Below are 2803 nucleotides of genomic sequence, written 5' to 3'. Positions count from 1 at the left end.
AAGAGTCCTCCCAGGAGAGCCTGGAAGGGGACAGGGAGGGCTTCACCTTGCTCCCTCTCCCAGCAGTTCTCGAGCCACCATGAAACAGCCCCCGGCCTCCCCACTGCGGCCGCTCTGTGAGGCCATGATGGACCGGCAGTGCGGTCTACGCAGCCTGACGTGAGTGAGCGCGGCCCCACCCCCCGGGAGGGCACACAAAGCAGGACACCCTGGGCAGACAGGAGTGTGGCTTGGTGGGGAGGGGACAGGCTGAGAGCCTGCAGCCTCTGTCTAATGCAGGCTGGGTGGGCAGGCTCTGCCCTCACGGGGGAGCAGGAGAAGAGGGCACGGGCCTCAGGATTTCAGCATCACATCCGCTGCTAGTCGGAACACCTTTGGCCTGATTTGAGGAGAAAGTGGAGCACAGCTCAGTGATCTGGGGAAGGGGCAAAAAAGACAAGAATTTCTTCTAAATGAAGGCTGTCCAGAGCTGTTGGAAACTGCTAGTGAGCCTCTGGACTCCGGCTCGGGCTCTGAGGTCGGGTTGCCCACAAATTCTGGCCGGCCCCTGGACCCCCAAGGGTTCAAGTCCCTGTATTCCCCTGTGAAATGGAGTTGGCGGATTCTACTGGGAAAGTGGGTGTGAGGTCCATGAGGCTGCACACGTAATGTACTCAGAGTGTAATAACTCTCCCATTACTCTAGCCATCACCAAGTGAGACAAAAATAAAATGATAGGAACTAGCACCAAAGGGGCACCGTAGGGACAGTGATACGTAGGTGGTGACGTGACAGATTAGCTCGGTGTGGGGGGCAGGGTCCCACAACCCGGAAATAAACATAAGGAGCTGGGAGGATGGTTCCATTTGGGCCAGCAATTCCACCGGTAAATTAAATGCAGAGCCATTCAGCGCACCGTTGTGTAGTGGCCAGAAAGCAGACCACACAGCTGCCCATTAGGGACCGGCGGGCCTCCTGACCCACAGCCTGACGGACAGGCACACGGCAATCACCTGAGGACGAGGTCTGTGTCAGCCCAGCCAAGGCTCCGAGGGGTGATGTCGTAAGGGAGAATGGAGCACAGGCTGGCATGGGCTTGGGGTCACAGCTCCCCAGTGACCGCTGTGGGGACGAAGTGTGGGAGGGGCTCAGTAGGGTCTAGGGATGTGGGTGTGGAGCCGACATGTCTCCTGACCAAGCCTCAGGCCACCGGGAAGCAAGCAGCTTCTGTAGCCGGCGCTCCGGGGGTGGCGGAGCTGCTGGTGTGGCTGGGGTTCCGGGGGTGGCCGAGCAGCTCCTGTAGCCGGGGCTCCGGGGGTGGCCGAGCTGCTGGTGTAGCCGGGGCTCCGGGGGTGGCCGAGCTGCTGGTGTAGCCGGGGCTCCGGGGGTGGCCGAGCTGCTGGTGTAGCCGGGGCTCCGGGGGTGGCCGAGCTGCTGGTGTAGCCGGGGCTCCGGGGGTGGCCGAGCTGCTGGTGTAGCCGGGGCTCCGGGGGTGGCCGAGCTGCTGGTGTAGCCGGGGCTCCGGGGGTGGCCGAGCTGCTGGTGTAGCCGGGGCTCCGGGGGTGGCCGAGCTGCTGGTGTAGCCGGGGCTCCGGGGGTGGCCGAGCTGCTGGTGTAGCCGGGGCTCCGGGGGTGGCCGAGCTGCTGGTGTAGCCGGGGCTCCGGGGGTGGCCGAGCTGCTGGTGTAGCCGGGGCTCCGGGGGTGGCCGAGCTGCTGGTGTAGCCGGGGCTCCGGGGGTGGCCGAGCTGCTGGTGTAGCCGGGGCTCCGGGGGTGGCCGAGCTGCTGGTGTAGCCGGGGCTCCGGGGGTGGCCGAGCTGCTGGTGTAGCCGGGGCTCCGGGGGTGGCCGAGCTGCTGGTGTAGCCGGGGCTCCGGGGGTGGCCGAGCTGCTGGTGTAGCCGGGGCTCCGGGGGTGGCCGAGCTGCTGGTGTAGCCGGGGCTCCGGGGGTGGCCGAGCTGCTGGTGTAGCCGGGGCTCCGGGGGTGGCCGAGCAGCTTGCAAAGGGTCTTCTGCTCTTGACCACAGGCTGTCCCGGTGCAAACTGTCTGACACCATGTGCCGAGACCTCTCCGAGGCCCTGAGGGCCGCCCCTGCCCTGACAGAGCTGTGCCTCCTGCAGGTCAGGCTCAGCGAGGCAGGCCTGCGATTGCTGATCGAGGGCCTGGCCTGGCCCCAGTGCCGGGTGCACACACTCAGGTGAGACCCCCCCCTGGGAGGGACTGAGGGATGTCTCCCCGTGCCCCCACCCGCAGCTCTTGAGGTCAGCCGTCCCCCCAGGATGCAAGTGCCCGGCCTCCAGAGAGCGCTGCAGTACGTGATCGGCCTGCTCCAGCAGAGGCCCACCCTGACCACCCTGGATCTCGGTGGCTGCCAGCTCTGTGGCTCCATGCTCACCTCCTTGTGTGCAGTCCTGCAGCACCCGGGATGTGGCCTGCAGACCCTCAGGTGAGGGCAGGGGTGGGGATACAGTCCGTGAGCCCTGGGATAGAAGTGGCTGCCTGGGGGCTGCCCCTGAACCCTGAAGAGGATCCCCTTCCAGGAACCTCCCAAGTGACTGAGTTCAAACCCAGATCTGGGAGCCCAGCCTTGAGAGACCCATCATCTGGGGTCCCAGAACCAGCCCTGGGCCTGGACCACTCTGCTGGGCCAGGTGGCCATCCGATGTCTGGTGCCCACATAGCCTCAATATGGACAGTGACCCCAATGTCCTTTCCCCTAGCCTCTACCAACCCCCAACTGTGGCCTCTCATGGCGTGGCTTTGGCATAGCCTAGGCCAACAGCCCGTCACCGCCTCCACCCCCCACTGCCTCCCAGCTCTGGGCT

At 65.5% G+C, this 2803-nt stretch overlaps 1 protein-coding gene across 1 annotated transcript in view; it reads left to right on the top strand.

Annotated features, from left to right (window-relative positions):
* NLRP6 (NLR family pyrin domain containing 6) overlaps positions 1-2803 on the top strand; it is a gene marked incomplete at its 5' end in the record, with an annotated part of 7074 nt that overhangs the window by 3515 nt on the left and 756 nt on the right. Inside the window, 3 exon segments of the mRNA XM_006164484.3 lie at positions 64-159; positions 2005-2175; positions 2257-2424. Coding sequence (XP_006164546.3) covers positions 64-159; positions 2005-2175; positions 2257-2424 — 435 coding nt within the window.

Source organism: Tupaia chinensis, unplaced genomic scaffold (assembly GCF_000334495.1).
Source record: "Tupaia chinensis unplaced genomic scaffold, TupChi_1.0 Scaffold143624_1, whole genome shotgun sequence".
Lineage (NCBI taxonomy): Eukaryota > Metazoa > Chordata > Mammalia > Scandentia > Tupaiidae > Tupaia > Tupaia belangeri.
The sequence above is the reverse complement of the archived record's forward strand: the minus strand, read 5'-3'. Positions and strand labels throughout refer to the sequence as shown.